Source organism: Pieris rapae, chromosome 22, assembly GCF_905147795.1.
Source record: "Pieris rapae chromosome 22, ilPieRapa1.1, whole genome shotgun sequence".
In the NCBI taxonomy this organism is placed as follows: domain Eukaryota; kingdom Metazoa; phylum Arthropoda; class Insecta; order Lepidoptera; family Pieridae; genus Pieris; species Pieris rapae.
This window is the reverse complement of record NC_059530.1, coordinates 7,116,096-7,132,987: the sequence shown is the minus strand read 5'-3', so window position 1 is coordinate 7,132,987 and position 16,892 is coordinate 7,116,096. Positions and strand designations below refer to the sequence as shown.

The 16,892-nt window shown below is 35.8% G+C and overlaps 1 protein-coding gene across 1 annotated transcript; it reads left to right on the top strand.

Moving 5' to 3' along the window:
• The first annotated feature begins 278 nt into the window (after positions 1-278).
• Positions 279-16,838, top strand: LOC110992904 (intraflagellar transport protein 88 homolog). The gene is made up of 19 exons (XM_045633095.1): positions 279-492; positions 1,192-1,334; positions 1,801-1,924; positions 2,289-2,393; positions 2,681-2,794; positions 3,093-3,196; positions 7,658-7,767; positions 8,028-8,146; positions 8,931-9,091; positions 9,431-9,665; positions 10,224-10,419; positions 10,951-11,113; positions 11,350-11,452; positions 11,689-11,802; positions 11,994-12,102; positions 13,068-13,175; positions 14,367-14,429; positions 14,854-14,926; positions 16,615-16,838. The coding sequence occupies exons 1-19, from the start codon at positions 286-288 to the stop codon at positions 16,712-16,714; spliced, it is 2,451 nt and encodes an 816-aa protein (XP_045489051.1). The 5' UTR covers positions 279-285; the 3' UTR covers positions 16,715-16,838.
• Positions 16,839-16,892: the final 54 nt, after the last annotated feature.

Sequence of the window (16,892 nt, the reverse complement as noted above, 5' to 3'; positions counted from 1 at the left end):
TCTTTGCAGGCTTTACGGGGTAAAGCCTGCAAAGTTCCATGTAATCTTCTTACCTTCTGGAAGGAGTTTACAATCATACATGGTAGAAGTTTTATAATTTTTGTATGTTCACTTACAAATAGATTTAGAAACCAGTCTGCAAAAGTTTTAGGTCTATGAACAATATTATTGACACAAAACTCCTGTCAACTGTCAGGCTTGTTTTGGTTTCCGCGTATCCATGGTTACGGCGTCACAACACATTGACTTTATTGCTCATTTACTTCGAGCAATCTGTATTTGAAAATGTTGGGCTCAAGATTTAGTGTGTCTAGGGGATTAGAGAAGCCAAGAACGGCGGTGGTGATAGATGACGATGACGACTTGTACGCAGGCTTCAATGATGTACCACCAGCTCTTGATACGAGGAGTATTCGTGAGGATACCGCTCTACAGCAAACGTTGAGAACGGCTGGCATTGGAAGACAAGCTCCCAGCAGAATGGGTACTGGGGTGAGTAATGTACTCTACAATATAACTCTAACATGGATCACGGCGTTGTTTTGCTACTTTTTCATGATAATAAATTAATTTGGAGTTTAAAACCGTTCCGTCATCATTAATTTACTCAAAATATTATAAATATGCTTTTGATAAAAAAACAACTTTATTTACATCACAAAAAGTTAAAGTATTTAAAGGATGTAATTAGGCGGTCTTACGGCTTAGAGAATTTTCTCCCAGGCAACCCAGTTCGGTAACTAACTAAACTAGAAAGTGCTCGCTGAAAGAGAAGTACGCTTGTATGTCAAGACTATAATGATCATTTAGTATGTAAAATAATTAATTTCTTCAACGAAAATAAAATAAATTCCCAGCCGAAGAAGCGACTATTTTTATAGAACAGGGGGCAAACGGGCAAAACTTTGTGTCTCCAATATATTATGAGTGTTCCCTTGATATTATATAATATGATTCAATCGATACGTCGTAGCCAACTAGCTTAATTAGCCGTTCTATTAACAGCCTAGCCTGATTTAACTAAACAGTTACCAGCTAAACAAGTAATGAAACGTCATCGATTCATGTCTAGCCTAGCTGTTTGATCAACATCTTTCAGGCGGCTAGTTGAAGGGGCCGTTTAGTTAAAAGGCTAGGGTGTTAATTGAAAGGCTAATTAAGCTAGCGACAGATACATACCTTCCTTCACAGATGTTTCGCATTGGTACCACAAGCATCCGTGGTGGGTCCAGAGCAGGAACAGCTAGTACGAGGCCAGTTACCGCACACAGAGCCGCTGGCTACACTTCCACACTACGTGATACTAGTGCCAAGGAAGAGAAAAAGGAAGACACGTGAGTTGGCATTGCTCAGTGATATAAAGAGAAGATAACAATGATTTCAGCAAACTAACGCGTCATTAGAAATAGTGGATCTCTTTCTAAAATATTTATAGTTGTTGACAAAACTAATGATCTAAAAACTCTTCCACATTAAGGCACCTTGTCTTTAAAAATCTCATCACTTTTCTCTTGAGAATATTACACGGCAGTGATCTATAACTTCTGGGTAAGTGATTAAATAGTTTGATAGCCATGGTGTAAGAATTTTGTGGATCGTTAAATAGCTGAGTTGTTGGTGCATAGTTTATAATACAAATTTAACAAAAATCGCTTTTCAAATACCACTCAAGATCGCAATCCCATAATCGATCCCATCGAACGATCGAATATAAATTGACTGCCTATTCCTAAATTAAAGTCGAAAAACACGAAAATTAGCAATAATCTAAGATTTTACATAGTTTATTATATATTTCAGGATAGAAGACAAAATAAAACAGATGGAATCGAAAATAATGGTGCTCGTAGAAGAGTCGTGTATGCTCAGTGCTCGGACGGAAACGGAAGAAGAAAGCAACAAAAGGGAAGAAGAACTAACACAGGTGTATTTTGGATGACAGTTTCTCCTACGCCATGCACTTTAACAATTAATCTAATCTAAAGCTCTATAGAGGCTGGGGGGGGTCTTTGTTTTTATTATTTGGTGATTACGTCAACAGTAATTATTTACTTTTGCAAACATATTAACCACACAGTGTCTATGCTTGAAAACGCAATACATTTTCGAGGATTCCTACAAAAAATTAATACATTTATGTACTACTATTTTTAAGAGCTTTGTTTGTTTTGCTGACTATATGAGGGGGGGGGGCTTAAATTTAACTAAATCTGCTTTCGTAATACTTGAACGTAACCATATTACCTATGTCAATAATATACGTGTTGTTATACTACATCTTATTCTAGGCCTTAGCAAAAGCTCAAGAGGCTTCAACGCTTGAGAGACAACTGATAAGAACTCAAGAGCAGGCCAATTTAGGAGATTCACACAATTTAGACCTCACTTTTTGTGTAAGTATTGTAAAAGTGTCAATTTTTTATATGATTGGTACTGTCAAAATCTGTTATAACGACATCGAAGAGACTACTCATATTTGGTCGTAAAAACCGATAGTCGTCACAGCCAATGACGTTGTTATTAAGAATCTAGAATTCAGCAGGACCTTTCGGTACGTCTATAAGAGGGACGATATAAGAAGCGTTCTAGAACTGTTTTTCTACAAACATTATATTAATTCTGGCTTAAACTACTTTTATTATAAAGTATATAATAATAATATAACAATGGACACTTATAGGTGCTGTGCAACTTAGCAGACCAATATGCGCTTAACGAAATGTATACAGAGGCATTGAATACATATCAATTGTTGACACGGAATAAGTTATTTCCACATGCGAATAGGTTAAAGGTAAGTGGATATGGGTGGGGTAAGTCAGGGCGTAAGTAGTAGATAGCGATAGATATACAGCTTAAAGAATGATATACATATATAGTAATATATTTTTTTACTTAAATTAGATAAATTTTAGTTTATTTTATTTTAAGTTTTGGAATTGTATAATTTTTCAGAATACTTGTAATTTGGTTTATATACACTTCCCGTACCCCTTAATATTTTATAAATAACCCCTAAGTATTTTTTGTTTATTTTCCTGCCTTGAAATAAATAACTCTGATAAAACATGAACTAATATTAATTGTTTCAGGTGAATATGGGAAATATTTACTTCAAGATGGGCGAACACCCAAAAGCATTAAAATTGTACAGAATGGCGTTAGATCAAACACCGACTGCTGAAAAAGATTTAAGGTATCATGTGGTATCTGCTTTATTTTTTATTTTGGTACTAAATGCTCCCCGCAGTTTTTACGATATTTGACTTCAATTTAAAAACTATACATAGGTACCAAATTATCAGTGTTCGGGCTGCTGCCGAACACTTTAATGATAATTAAATAAAAGATTGCTTTGCTCTTAAAAACTAATGTAATGAGTGATCGCGGTGATGGTTGATGACACACTGATGTATAAAGAAAAGCGTCGCGCGCAGGCGGCGAACTATATGTACTTATGCTAATTAATTGCAAGGTGTTCGGTTACTTTCCGAACATGCTCCCGGGCGGGAGAGAAAAAAATACAAAATGCTAAAAATTATACATATGAGAGAAAAAAAAATTACTGATAAAGAAAAAAAAAATTCGTGCTTATGCTACATAACACTATCTTCGATTATCGATAATGCCTTTCGCGCACTAACACTTTCACTTTCACTGTGAACCACTGATTTTATTTCACTGTTATCACTGCGTTGCACGCCCGGTGAGAGCACCAGACGCCGCTGACGCCGACACCTCCTCCAGGCGACGACGAGCGCTGCACACGCGCAAACGCCGACCAGGCTGTAGCTGATGGAGTATTGATGTATGTCGTGACTCGATAGCTCAGGCATTTCATCTATGTTGCTCTTCATGCTTATTATTTGGGATTCTAAGCCATCTATAGAGCTGTTCAGTTTATCGATATCTGTATCGTCTTCTTTGAAGTAAGGCATTGTTATATTGATAATGTGGTTGATGTCTGTAACCTCTGGTGTAAGGATGTTCGGTGCCGTTTGTATAGTATCAAATTGTTGCCTTAACGAGAGAGTTTAACCTACTACTTATAATGTTATACTGCCTTTCCATCGATGCTTCTGTTCTTTTTCGCAAGTTAAATTCTGACTCTACTATAGAAGTTTGGTTACGCCATAGATTTACCAAGTGTTGTTGATCATTTCTAATTAGTTCAATGTCCTCAGAGTATTTATCTGCAAAATGCTGATCTAGCACACCAAACAATGTGTTCGCAAGGTAACCTACACCGTTGATAAGACCGCGACGCTGTCTGGAGTGCTCGGTAAAATGCTGTGTTAATAAAAGTTGATTGTTGTATTGTAACTCTGAGTAGTCGTGATTCATTTGTAGTAAAATCATATGGCATTGTTGATTATGCTCTATGTTAGTACATAGTTTGTCCAAGTGATTTGATAATTTTTTGTATGCTTGTTCACCTTGCCAGTACGGGGCCATGTCGTGGTACACAACTAAGGTCCATTTGTCTCTAATAAGTTGCATCTTTGTTATGGGGTCGAAATACAACGATTGGCTGGCGCTCATCTCTGTAATATTATACTCCGATCTAGAAGTAGGCATAATGCTCATGAATGAAAGAAGCCCTATCGCCATTGATATAAAGTCGAATTTCTTCTTAACTTGTCTGCTTGGTCGTGTCTTCTTTCCGGCTAATGATTGACCTTTACATGATTCATTCGTTTGCTTGCTTGATGCTTTTTTCTTGTTTTGTTCTTGCTCGTTTTTAGATGCCGTATCGGCGAGAGGTAATGCTGACAATTTGATGATCGGTCTCCTTTCCAGGTTTGCTCTGATTCTTATCCACTCTGTTACACATTCGGCTGATACTTCGTCTTCCCATTCTTTGACTTCCATCCAAACTTTTTGGAAAAGTAGCTTAAGCTTAGTAACGACTGGCGCTAGCCAGCCCAACGGATCAAACACCTTTGATATTTCTGATAGTAACTTCCGCTTTGTTAATTTTAATGTTGTTTCCTTGGACAGTCTGCACTCGAAAGTAAATGCATCGTTAGCTGGAGACCACCCTAGTCCGAGGGTTTTGATTGTGTTATCTGATTTGAAATTGAATGTTTGCTCTGTCTGCTCTTTGTTCAGATTTTCTAGAATGTCTGCTGCATTAGATGTCCACTTTCTGAGCAAGAATCCGCCAGATTTTAATAACTGATCCAGCTGTGTTACAATCTGTTTTGCTTCTTCTATAGAATGTGCTCCGCTTACCAGGTCATCCATATAGAATTGATTTTCCAGAATTTTCGCTGCTTTAGGAAAACCTTCGCGTTCATTGGCTGCTAACTGCTTAAGGGTCATCATAGCTAGAAACGCGGCTGCTCTGGTCCCGTAACTTACGGTCGTAAGGTGATAGGATCTGATAGGTTCCTCTAGTGAATTCCTCCATACAATTTTTTGAAGATTTTGATCGGTTTTATCTACCAAAATTTTCCGAAACATTTTTTCTATGTCGGCGATGAAGCCGACTTTATATTGTCTCCATGATAAAATTAGTGATTGCAAGTCTTTTTGTAAATTCGGACCTTTGTACATTAAATCATTAAGACTGGACCCAGACGATGTCTTTGCTGACCCACTGTAAACAACGCGTAGGAATTTGCCCGCATCGGCACGCTGCACGCCGTGGTGCGGGAGATAACATTCCGGGGAAGCCCTTTCGTTATCTATACAGAGTGTCATATGACCTAAGTCTAAATACTCCTGCATGAATTGTTTGCAACTTGTTGCCAAATTAGGATCCTTAGCTAGTTTCTTTTCGATGTTTCGATATTGTGCTATTGCTATATGTTTAGACTCTCCTAATTTCTCTTCAAAATTATCTGTCATTGGTAACCTGACCTGGTACCGTCCGTCTTCGAGTCTTTTTGTTGTTTGCTTGTAAAAGTCAATACAATATTGATCATCTGTGGACATTGAAGACTCCTCCGTTATACCCTCGATCTCCCAAAATTGTTTCAGGTCTTCGAAGTTGCTGAGTACAACGTTGCAGTGAAATGATTGGGGCATGTATGTATCCATTTTGGGCGTAGAATATTCGCAATGTGCAACGGACCATAATTTGCTGTTGATTGATTTGATGTGCTCGTTGTATATTCGTTCATTCTTAGAAAATACGTTTTGATATACCTCATCTTCACCTTCTTGGTACATGTCGATCTCCCAGTGAAGAGAGTCGATAGCTGACCAGCGCTGCTGTAATGATTTTAGGGTGTATTCAAACTCCCACTTTTCGGACATGCTACTTAAATCTATGTTACTTATTGTCCTCTCGAATGCCTTAAAATTCGAGATTTGTTTTCTAAGAAGCTCCCGAAGTTTCTCGTTCGATTTCGGGGGTTCTGCTTGCTGTGTTGTTGCGTCTGGAGTCACAATGGTTACTGCTGGCTTATTATCTGATAGTGGAGAGGCTGCCCGATCCCTTACACCAGAAGCAGATGCCTTTATTGACTTAGGATGTTGAACAGAACCTCTTGTTTGTATCTGGTGGATCAATTCCTTCGTGGATTCATATAAAGTTGTTGCCAATTGATATTCGGAATTGATGATGTACGGATGCTGTCTTATTTCTTCATAGGCACACAACTGTATATGATTTCGTTGAAAGTCAGACCACAGATCTTCCAGATTAGCTAACTTACGTTTAGCATAGTCCGGTAGCGACTTTCTTTCCGCGGAGTCTTTTTTGATATTTCTTTGTAACGACTCGAGAGCCTCATATGTTGTTTTTTGATTTTGAATAAGATTATCGAGTTCCATGCTGAATTAAAAAGTAATATGGAAAGATCTCACTTGATATGCTGCTACTGTAGTGCTGTTGCTCGAACCCACGCGGTGCTGTCAATGCTGTATGCTGCTGCTGTATGCTGCTGCGTAGCAAGCCTGCCTGGCTCGCACACAAAAAGTGATGCTGTTGTGTGAGTAGCCTGCCTGGCCACCTCACGAATGCTGATGCTGCTATGCTATGCAACTGATGTATGCTGTGATATATGCTGTGTGGGAGCTGGTACAGCTCACCGCACTTGATGATTTAATGCAATGGTGCTAGCACTTCGTACACACGAAACTTTCACGAAAACTCGCGTTTCAGGTCCCGCCTGTACGTAAGCTCGAAGGACCAAAAATGTTCGGGCTGCTGCCGAACACTTTAATGATAATTAAATAAAAGATTGCTTTGCTCTTAAAAACTAATGTAATGAGTGATCGCGGTGATGGTTGATGACACACTGATGTATAAAGAAAAGCGTCGCGCGCAGGCGGCGAACTATATGTACTTATGCTAATTAATTGCAAGGTGTTCGGTTACTTTCCGAACAATCAGTATAAACCAGACATACGTTTTCAATACCTCAATTTTAACATACAAAATTATTAACAAATTGATTTATATAAATCTATCCTTTACACAGAAATCGAATACAAAATATTTATTAAGAAATATTCATAAATTATGTTTAATTCAACCAATGACTTATTACGGAAAACTAAGTATTAATATAATATATTCAAGGCGAACAAATATTTAATACATTGCAATCCAGTTTAAAAGAAATAAATCCTCCATCCATCCTTTGAAGTTTGAATGATATCAAGGACACTTTATTCAATGTTAAAGTAACTTTAATGATTTTAGAATGAAAGTGATGCATAATATTGGATTGTTGTTAGTGCGCATGGGCAAGTTTCGTGATGCTGTCACGAATTTCCAACATATCATGCAGGAGCAAGGCGATTTTCAAACAGGTATCGGTCTCAATCCTATGAATCAAACATCGAATAAATTTAAAATCATAAATATTTAAAATACCTTTTTACACTGTTTAAACTTACTTTTCCGTCTCTATCCTTCAAATTCTGTTTTCGTTGTGATGAAAAGAGACAGATGTATATCCATATATCTTCATTTGATATAAAAAGTAGAATTTTTATTCCTATTAATTATAGTTTATTTATATAGAAAATTAACAAAAACCGTAAACGAATTACGGTTTTTGATATTACAGGTTTACACTTGGTATTGTGTTCTGTGGCCTTGGAAGACGCGGAGGCCGGTAAAGCAGCCTTCCACTCGATGTTGGATGTAGAGTTACCCAATTATCACCACGACATACCCATTGACAATGTAAATAATATAAGTATACATAACTGTTCTGCGAAAAAATATTAAATATACGTTTATTTTAATAAAAGTACCTTGACACAATGGCAGGCAGTAGAATGAAAAGAGGAATGTATGTATACAAATTTTTTAATAAAATACATACTATAGTATGTATATATATTCTCGCCAGATTTAGGAGTTTTTCTCCTGCTTTTTTTTATAAACCTGATTCAGTTGAAAAATATACTTATATTAAACTCTCGTTCTTTATTCTACAGTCAAAATCTGTTATAACGACGTCCAAGGGATTACTCATATTTGGCCGTAAAAACCGATAGTCGTAACAGCCGATGACGTTGTTATTAAGCACCTAATACAATAGAATTCAGCCGGGACCTTTGATTTAAATCAATATAACCAATATGATGTATGTTGTTCTAAACGATTCGACTGTAGTTACGTTATCAAATTATATATGTTTTATCACGAATTAAAACGGAACTATATCTGCGCACAAAACATTTTTTTAACTTATGATTTATTTTTACAATAAATAGATTGGTAGATAGTAAAAAAATCCGCTATTAAATTAACCTAATCCTCTATTAATTTTCTATCCAGTTTTTGGATTTTGTTGGATATTTATGAGAGATCCAGTATTCTCGGATTAATAATTATCAATACTTGAACACTTTGGGAGTGCTCAAAAGTCATATTCTGGCAGTGACTACTATAAAAAACTATGTTGTATATATTAATATAAATACTGATATATTTGTAATTCACTGAAATCCCACAAATAAAGGAAAACGACGCCTACGAATGCGTAGTACGAGACGTGGTGCGAGGAGATCGCCTGTCGCGATGGTCACGATCCGCCGCCTCTCACGCCGATAGATGTCTTGCTCTTGCCGCCGCAGCTTTGGCGCGGCCCACCGGTCGGAGTCTGAGGGATGATGATTTAGGGTAAAACTGTTCACACATCCATAATTTTTAATTCAACTTTTGGTTAATCAAATTTACTGCTTTGTTCAGTGTAAGTGTGTTTATATCTAATAAAAATATGTAACCTTTACATAATTGGTGGCGATAATATTGGGAGTGATTTTCGTTGTGTGAAAAAAAAAATACTTCGCGATTAAAAAGAGTGGCGGAGAGTTGCACTATTTGTGTTACAGTTCTTCTCTTCCGTTCTACGCCGTTGATTTGAGAACTGGCAGTACTATACTCAAGAAATACAACAAACTCGAGAGAGTTCGTAAATAATCAAATTTAATACTTCATTAGTATTTTGATAAATTTCAGCGGTTCGTCTTGGTGTGTCGAAGCACTTCGTGGTTACTCTGGAGGGGGGGCGGGAGCTCGGCTCGAACTCGGCAGTGCGCTTGCATCGCTTCGTGGCGCTGCAGCATCTGGCGGTAGCGGGACGGCGGCCGGACTTAAAGCGCTGCAGCGGCTTAAAGCGGTGGCGCGGGCGCATCCGAACGATCGAGTGCTTCGAGCTGAGGCTAATGCGGATGCCGCTTTTGTCGCATATGCTGTAAGTTATAAATAATTATAAAAATTATATGCTAAAAGTTATTAGTAACAATACATAATATCAATCTTATACATAATATACTTCTATTAGCACTAGCGTTAGTATCTTAGGCTTAGCCTGGATCTTTCTTCCTTCCAGTGTCATTAACAAAATGTAATGATATCAAGTTGTTAGTCATTAGATGTTTATTCATGTTATATGTTTATTAGTTTTTTAACTAAATGAAGTAGTAATCTAGGATACCTAAATGATTAAAAGTAAAATACCAATATTTCTACAAAAGTGATTCGCCCTATGCATTGTTAGAGCTGCTTGAGACCTACTACGTAATTACACATCACACAAATAAAATAAGGTTAAATATTATTTTACATTTAGGAATTTAGAATTAAGTTTGTTTATGGAAGAGCTGGGAACCCTGATACATGTATTTTTTACATACAAGGGTTTCCAAATCTTACACCTGGGAATGAAAATTTACTTAAAATGAATAAACACTTTATTATTATTATTATTCGTATTACTTTTAATTAACATCCGATTTGTAATTAATTACAGCTTGGAAAATGGTCGGAAGCCCAATCTTTAAGCGAGGCGGCGTGCAAGGATGACCCCTACTCGTGTCCTGGGCGATTGACAGCCGCTCTGGCGGAGATGTCCTCGGGCCAGGCCAACAGCACGGCCAACGTCTTGAACCAATTGTCCACGGCCACACATCTGGATCCGGCTGATCTTATCGCTGTTCACGATCTGGGTATGCGTTATTTACAGACAAAAACGTTTTCTGGAGCTTAACTAGCCGATAAGTGTAAGTGGAAGTACAGCATAGTAGCGTTCTTAAATATTGTACTTTTTATTACAATTGAGGTTTTGACAGCTGGCATATTTGACGTAGTTCAATAGTTGCTGACTGTGCCAAAAAGGATGAGATTTGTGACCCGTTTGTCCCCTCCAACCTTCCAAAAATACATGGTTATGTCAAAAACTATTAAACTGATTTTGATTTGATGACTTATTCAATCATTCGTTTTCTCTGTCTTTTAGTTTACTTCACATAATTTCTACAATAATCTTACACGTCAAACAAGAATCGGTTGATATAAAACAACAATACTTTTTGTATAACGATTTATGGCCAATAATGGCGAAAACAGCTCTTTCTTCTCTATTTGAGACTTTCAAAACTTGTTATTTTTGTTGTACGAAATTAACTCCAATGTGTCAGATCCATAGATTTTCTTAATAAAAATTTGTAAATAATAGGAGTTATTTAAACTGTTTGCAGCACTAATATTGGAAATGTGCGGCGAGGAAAGCGGCGCCGAAGCGCGTTGGCGGCGCATGCGCAGTGGGTCAGGCGCAGGCGGCACTCTGCGGGCGCTGGCCGCGGCCGGACTCGCGAGGCTCGCGCGTACGTCTGACAATAGCAGTGGCAGCGCAGACCATTGGTAAACTATACATATATCAATTTTATTATATATTTAAATTGTTTTTTACTTCATATCAGGTCTCTTGCCCATTTGCTTGCTCTGTTCTATAAAAAGATATACATTACAGGAATTTTTACATAATGTATAATTTGTTTTCTAGGAAATCAATTTTGAAACCTAGCAATAAAGACATTTTTTCGTATGCTAAGTTTACACTCATTAGTTGATTTAAGAATTCTTTTTGTAATTTGCAGGTACAGTATGATTGGTACCTGGGACGCGGGTGTTTCTTGTGCGCTTGCGCAGTTGCACACGGAAATGGGCGACGTACAGACAGCCAAGCATCACTATCAAGATGTTCGTAATCCTTTCTACATTTATTTAGTTTATAATACGCGAGTAGTTTATCGATTCTGGTCATATTTATATTATAAAACACTAATTTTACCACCCAACTAGATGTTGCCATCTCAAAAGTGTCGTTTCGCTGCTGCTTGTAGTTTTCGCATTTGAGGAGAATTGCCAAAAAAAAAGGCATTGATTTTTTTATATATTTTATGCAAACCTAAAAAACATATAATGCCTCTTCAAAGGTGGAAGCGGTGTGGCCATGCGAACTGTCTGCCTTACAATGGCTGGCCGGAGAGTCATCAACCGAAGAAGCTTTGCAGTATTATAGACGGGCAGCGCGATTGCAGCCCAACAATGTGAGTTTTTTTTAATTCTAGGTTATAATTTAAATAAACTTTAGTCAAAGTATGAATATACACCGCATATTTGAAAGGCGATTGGGAAATTGATATGTATGATATGAACTGATAATTTCTTGTATTCAGGAAAGAGACCGAAGAAGAACCTACCAGAAGCTTCCTAATCTTTTGTTATAATTAATTTTCAGCCCCAATGGGGCCTCCTCATTGGTGGTTGTCTTCGGGCGAGTGGTCGTTACCAAGAAGCACTGTCTCTATACAAAAAACTCAACTCGCGGTTTCCAGATAATGTTCAATGTGAGTTTATACATACATAGCTTCAGAATATTTAAGAACTTTTTGTTTTTTTATTATCTATTAATTTTTTAAGCTAAGGAAAAAAATATTTTTGAAATTTGAATAAAAAAATAACAAAGCAATTGGAATCCTTTTTTGTATTTTATTTTCGTTTGATAATATTCTCTAGGATTTATTTCTATCGACACTGGTAGGTGGGCGACATAACAGGGAACAATATATTAGGATTAATAAAACAATAATAAAGTATACTTAACTAAATCTTATAATTAACTTAAATAAATGTGGGCCTTCACATCATCGCCCGTGTCTGTCTTTTTAGATCTACCCTCATCCTTTTGTAAGTGTGTTTGCACTTTATTCCACATACTCTTACTTCGATAGGCTGTAAGTCCAAAATGATCACTACATCACAAAAGTGCAGGAAATATCAACATTATCCTCCGAATCGAGGCGTTATTACTTTGAACCTTTTTTTATGAAAATAAATGAATATTTTTGGACGAGGGCGGGGCATATATAATAAAAAATAACATATTTAGGTCATAAATCTGTTTTGTTCGGTCTGTTTATCACTTATCTTGAAGGCAAACATGAATGATTGTGTTGTTTTTTAGACTTTCACTAAATTTAAACAAGTAGATAGCTTTATCATTTGCGTTTTAATTTAGTAAATATCTATATAGACTTTATATAAAATTTAAGAATTTATGTTGATATTGAAATATAGAAAGAAAAGAAAAAACTTTATGCACAGTGAAAAGAATATTTAGATAAAAAAATTAACAGGGCAGATAGTTTCCTCCATTTAAAATATAATCGGTTCTGGACAATAATTTTTACATAACACATTTTATAATAAAATTATTTCGTACTTATTTCAACAGTATTTAATGTTCGTTAAAATTAGATATAAAATTTTGAAAAAACTGCGTTAACAATTGAAATTTAAATGTGTTTACTAGGTTTAAAGTTAATAGTAAAACTATGTGGGGACCAAGGATTGGCTGAGACAAATGCATGGAGCCGAGAGTTGCAACGAGCGCAGGCGCGAGCCAAACAGCAGGAAAGAGGTATTTGTTCTTATTAAATGCGTTTTGTTTATTATCTGTGAGTAACTATCGAACCAACACTGACATACATTTCTCGCTCGTGACTATAAATGCTAAGATGTGTGTGACGCACAGTTTTGGGAAATTATTTTTTATTATCAAATAACTGTTCAATTACGCATAATTTATCAGCAATGTTGAAAAGCAACGGAATCGGTAGAAGTATTAGTGTCTAATATTAAGTATATCCAAAGATCTAAATCCCTACAGTTTCAAGCAAGAAACAGGTAAAAATAATCCAGAGAAACGTTTAAAATGCAGCTCTGTTGATTAGAGTCCACTTTAAGCTGATAAAAATATGATCTTAAAACGTAACTATCACTTTTTGAAATCCCTAGCAAATATATATCATAAATACTGACTTTCTTATGAAACTTTTCTACAGCCAAGTATTTTTTCTAGAAATGTATACCAATCGTGTTAATAAATCAAAAATCGTCAGAACACTATGCTCTCATTTCCTCTAAATATCCTTTGATAAGCGTGTTTTAATAATAATAATTGTTTTCGTTAGCAGTGTAAAGACGTTTAAATAGCGAGCACTATCACCAACTTTGAACCACGATAACGTGTGATTTATTCTGTGACGTCGGCAACTCCTTCAACCGATTTTGAAAATATCATAACAAACATTTATGTCATGAAGTGTCATACAAAACAATACGTCAAAGGTTTTGTTATTTTGTCCTACTGAGAGTGCTGACATTTTTGTTGGTTAGACTCAGACTCCAGAACTTTATTCATATAGGTAAACAAGTACACTTATTTTTGTCAGAAAAGAAGTTAAATTAATTATAAATTTAATTTTAAATTAACATTTACTACAAGTTCAAAAGTCAAGGGCGTAGAGCGGGCAAGAAAACCGCCATTCCTTTTAACCGCAATTTTTTCTAGAAGTTGTTTGTATATATATATATATATTGATAAGCATCATTTAAATATTACCCAAATGTATATAGAAGTTAATTTTATTAATTTACGTTTAACGAGAGCTTTGAATTTATTTATATTTGATATTATGACAAGTTCAAAATACGAGCATGCATGGTGCGTTTCCTACGTAAAACACTTCCTTCCTTCAGATTCGTACTCATCTCACAGGTTCTTTGTAGCGTTTGGGCTAATAAAATAAAAACTTTATTTTCTTTTTAGCGTCGATCACTTCGGCAAGCAGTATATCATCTGGACTGAGCCAGTCTCCAATAGAAATTCGTGGTAAGGTTGACCCAGTAATTATTTTGCGATAACCAATCTGGCGAACCTATGAAATTGGAGCGCGTTAAACTGGATATATCGGAACTTGATCGCGTCCGGTTTAAACTGGATATCTTTTATTGTAATTGCTCTTACTAGATTTTTGTTTAAGTTGCATTATTCTAATCAATATAGTTTTATTAATGAGTATTAAAGTATATCTAATGTCGAATTAACTACATTTATTGTAGGTTAACTACAATACGGTATGGTATAACCAAACTAAATTGATGCCTGCTTAAGTCATTACGTATTTAACGAAGCATCGGGCATTGAAACGCCGTTGCAGCTTCCGGTAACCCTTTTCGAATATAAAATAGGTTACAGTTCAGATCTTATAAAATATTTAAAAACCTAATGTCCTCCTCTGTCCTATCTGTTTAAGCGACATCACGAGCAGATAGCGCCACCACAGTGACCCGTCGATCTAGTGAATCTCGTCTCAATACAGCAGCTAGGTTAGTATACTTACAAGTCGATTGTTTTTATATGTTGGTAAATATTTTCTTAGTAAAAGTTCCGTGGGATGTAGAATCACCTAGCAAATGTGGTCGGAACGTCTTGTGTTAATATAATAAACTGTGATACATTTTGGTCCTTCGATAATCCGGACCGGAGATAAAGCATAAAATTAACAGAAAAATAGCATTGCTTTGTGGACAGATACGATACAATGAATGTTTCACTTGTCGAACCAGGACCTCTGACTCAAACTGTACGATAGTTAACCAGTAATTGCAGTAAAGATAAAAGTAAAGAATGACGGTATAATTCTGTATTTCTAACGGACTTGGACGGTATTAAATAAGTATAATATTATATAACACACAATGTAGTTTATACCAGTATGTATAATCTGTGTCGTGTGTATACATATAAAAATAAATAAGACTTTCTTTATCGCAAAAAATATTTAAAACTGATTACGAGGTGACGTCAATTCGTGTTTAGCTTTATGTTCATGACAACATGATAAGACTAGAATAATAATATTGGACCTCTGCTTTTTATATGACCCTATTGCAAATGGTGTGTATATTTCTATAAAAAAATCTTAGACCGACGAATTATTATTGAAATGATTACTCATTTTATTGCGTATTTTGATGCTTGCTTAAAGCAGGCGTGCTAATTTTATGAAGCAATGACAGACTTTATAACCATATATAAGTTATATGATTAGCATTACTGAATTGTTGACATGATTTGAATTTAATGACGTGGAATAAGTACCATGATAAAGATACCATGATGATCTTATGTTCCATAAAAAAGTATTTTATTTTTATTTTACTACGATTTTAATCTTGAGCTTTGTTTGTTACTCTTCTGGCTATTAAAACAAAGGAATTCTGATAATGCGTTTAGGACCCATTTGTTTTAAGTTAAAAGATTATTTTTTTTAATTTGAGCGAGAGGGAGAACTTTCTCTCCTTCCTTATTCTCTCTGAAGGTGCAACGAAAATATTGTAAGAAAACCGGGGTATACCTTAGAGCCAAAAATTTACATGTGTCAGGAAAAGTAAGTCTGTTAAATAGATAGATAAATGTGCTACTTATTTTATCGATTTAAATAAAACGCCGACGCTTAATTATTTTAATAATCTGCGCAGTAAATATTGGGCACCGATCCCAGACATGAGCATTACGTCACAGGGTCAAACTCATAAATATTAAACTAGCTTTCATTCACTTATCAATTCCGATTCATGAATTTGAAATAAGCATACGACGTAATTTGTTCGTGTCATGGCTGCGCAGTTACTGTTGTAGTACTGCGCATCGACAAATGGGCCTACTGAGGCATCGTGACATATTTTCCCCTTATCTCTATGATAAGTTTATTTTGCATGTTATGTTTGTTCAAAGTTTTATTCTTAATAAAGAAATTCACCATATTTGTTGATAACACCCTCTGTCTTCTTGCCGATGAGTAGGGATGCCAACAGGCTCGAATTTAATGACGTGGAATAAGTGATACAATGATGATCTTATGTTCCAAAATAAACGTATTTTCTTTTTCTAGTCTAACAGTATATTATTTAAGAAATGAATAGTCCTCCTTATTAAAGTTCAGTTTCGGATATAAATTGGAGACACACGGGATTTTTAAAATCCTGTAATAATTTTCTCTTTTCTTTTCCAGTAACACCCGTGATGGAAATGATTTCGCTGTACCTCTCTCTGTTATTCAGCAGAAGAAGAGAGACTTGTTTGATGACGACCTTCCACTGCCACCGGAATAATTATTTTCACAATTTGATTTTGTAATTTTTCACACGAATAAATGCTTACATATTATGTTAATTAAAAAGCCCTATCGGTCAGTAAATTGTTTTTCATTTGAATTAATAATATGTAGTTTCAATTTGGGTTACGTCAGTTATGATTTGCAAAAAATGCCTAAAATGCCAAGGTTAAGTC

What these genes read in the sequence shown, in the direction of transcription:
- LOC110992904 (XM_045633095.1), top strand. Translation starts at nt 286, where the DNA reads ATGTTGGGCTCAAGATTTAGTGTGTCTAGGGGATTAGAGAAGCCAAGA. An exon ending in TATCGCTGTTCACGATCTGG is followed by an intron (nt 10,420 to 10,950) that starts GTATGCGTTATT and finishes AACTGTTTGCAG; the next exon opens with CACTAATATTGGAAATGTGC. An exon ending in GTCTCCAATAGAAATTCGTG is followed by an intron (nt 14,430 to 14,853) that starts GTAAGGTTGACC and finishes TATCTGTTTAAG; the next exon opens with CGACATCACGAGCAGATAGC.